General features: G+C 63.6%; 1 protein-coding gene across 1 annotated transcript in view; it reads left to right on the forward strand.

The window, feature by feature from the left end:
• FBN3 (fibrillin 3) overlaps positions 1-1,487 on the forward strand; it is a 72,682-nt gene that overhangs the window by 44,609 nt on the left and 26,586 nt on the right. The window contains exons 19-21 of the mRNA XM_019009100.2: positions 82-219; positions 469-519; positions 804-929. Of these exons, the coding sequence (XP_018864645.1) occupies positions 82-219; positions 469-519; positions 804-929 (315 nt within the window). The remainder of the gene's footprint in view (positions 1-81; positions 220-468; positions 520-803; positions 930-1,487) is intronic.

Raw genomic sequence — 1,487 nt, forward strand, 5'->3', positions numbered from 1 at the left:
CTGAGCCCCCGCTGTGTCCCGAGGGATCAGTGGGTGCAGGGCAGGGGTCCAGGGCTCTGAGCCCCCGCTGTGTCCCTGCAGACAGCATGAAGGGCACCTGCTGGCTCAACATCCAGGACGGGCGCTGCGAGGTGAACATCAACGGGGCCACGCTGAAATCCGAGTGCTGTGCCACGCTGGGGGCAGCCTGGGGCAGCCCCTGCGAGCGCTGCGAGATCGGTGAGGCTCCGCCGGCTCCGGCATTCCCAGGAAATGCTGGAGCTGTGCCGGGGGATGGAGAGGAGATCGGGAACGGGGAAAAATCCCCAGAGGGTGTTCGGGCACTGACGACGCTCCCAGGGACGGGGTGGGGTTGGTGGGGTGATCTGGAGGGTCAGGAGTTGGACTGGATGATCCCAGCGCCGGAGATTCCAGGATTCTGTGGGAAAGCTGGAGGGGTTTCCTTGCTGACATCCCCGTCCCTTGCAGACACCGCCTGTCCCCGGGGGTACGCCCGCATGAAGGGGGTCACCTGTGAAGGTAAAGTCCTCAGGGATGGAAAACTGCTTTTCTGGGGAATGTGGCCGTCGTCTCTTTGTTGCTCTCTGAGTCTTGGGGAGGGATCTCCGCTCTCTGGTCCTGTGTGAGTGTGTCTGTGTGTCTGTGAGCGTGTCTGTGTGTCTGATCCTGATCCTGGCTCCGTCTGTGCCCGGTTTCCATGGATAAATTGTCATTTAGAGCCTGGTGGGCAGCTCTGGGCTCCTCCAGGCCCTGCCGGCCGTGTCCCCGTGTCACCCCGACCCTGCCCACCCCTGTGCCCCCAGATGTGAACGAGTGCGAGGTGTTCCCGGGCGTGTGCCCCAACGGGCGCTGTGTGAACTCTGCCGGCTCCTTCCGCTGCGAGTGCCCCGAGGGGCTGACCCTGGATGGCACTGCCAGGACCTGCGTGGGTAAGGACACCTCCTCTACCCGGATCCTGCCCTCCCAGCTGCCCCCTCCCCACCAGGAATTCTTGGGAATTGTGTCAGACCTGAAAGACCCCAAAACCTCACAGCTGAAGTGGAGTTCCATGTCCCCAAGTCCAGCCAGTAACACCATTGTCCATCCTGGCTGGGCTTCAGGGGTGGCCACACAACCTTCGGGGTTAAAGACAAGGTCCAGCAGCCCTAAAACAGCTCCTGGGCACCCGGTGCCAAAGCCCTGCCCTCTGCAGGGGCCACCCGCGCTTGCAGCACGGCGTTTAGGGACAGCCTGGACGCGGCACTCGGTGCTGCTGGCTCAGGGGCTGGACTCGATCATCTCAAACACCTTTCCCAACATAAACCCCGGGATTCTGTGAGGGTCCATCCTCTGGCCCTGCTGCCTGCAGTCCATGTCCCGGAATCCCTCCCGAAAAAACCCTTTCCTGCTCCCGGTTGTGTGGAAAACTCCCCGCAGCCCCGCCGGGTGCAGGGTGCGGGGTGCCGGGTGTCGGGTGCGGGCTTTGCCGGGTGCGGGGTGCCGGGTGC

Source organism: Parus major, chromosome 28 (genome assembly GCF_001522545.3).
Source record: "Parus major isolate Abel chromosome 28, Parus_major1.1, whole genome shotgun sequence".
Lineage (NCBI taxonomy): Eukaryota > Metazoa > Chordata > Aves > Passeriformes > Paridae > Parus > Parus major.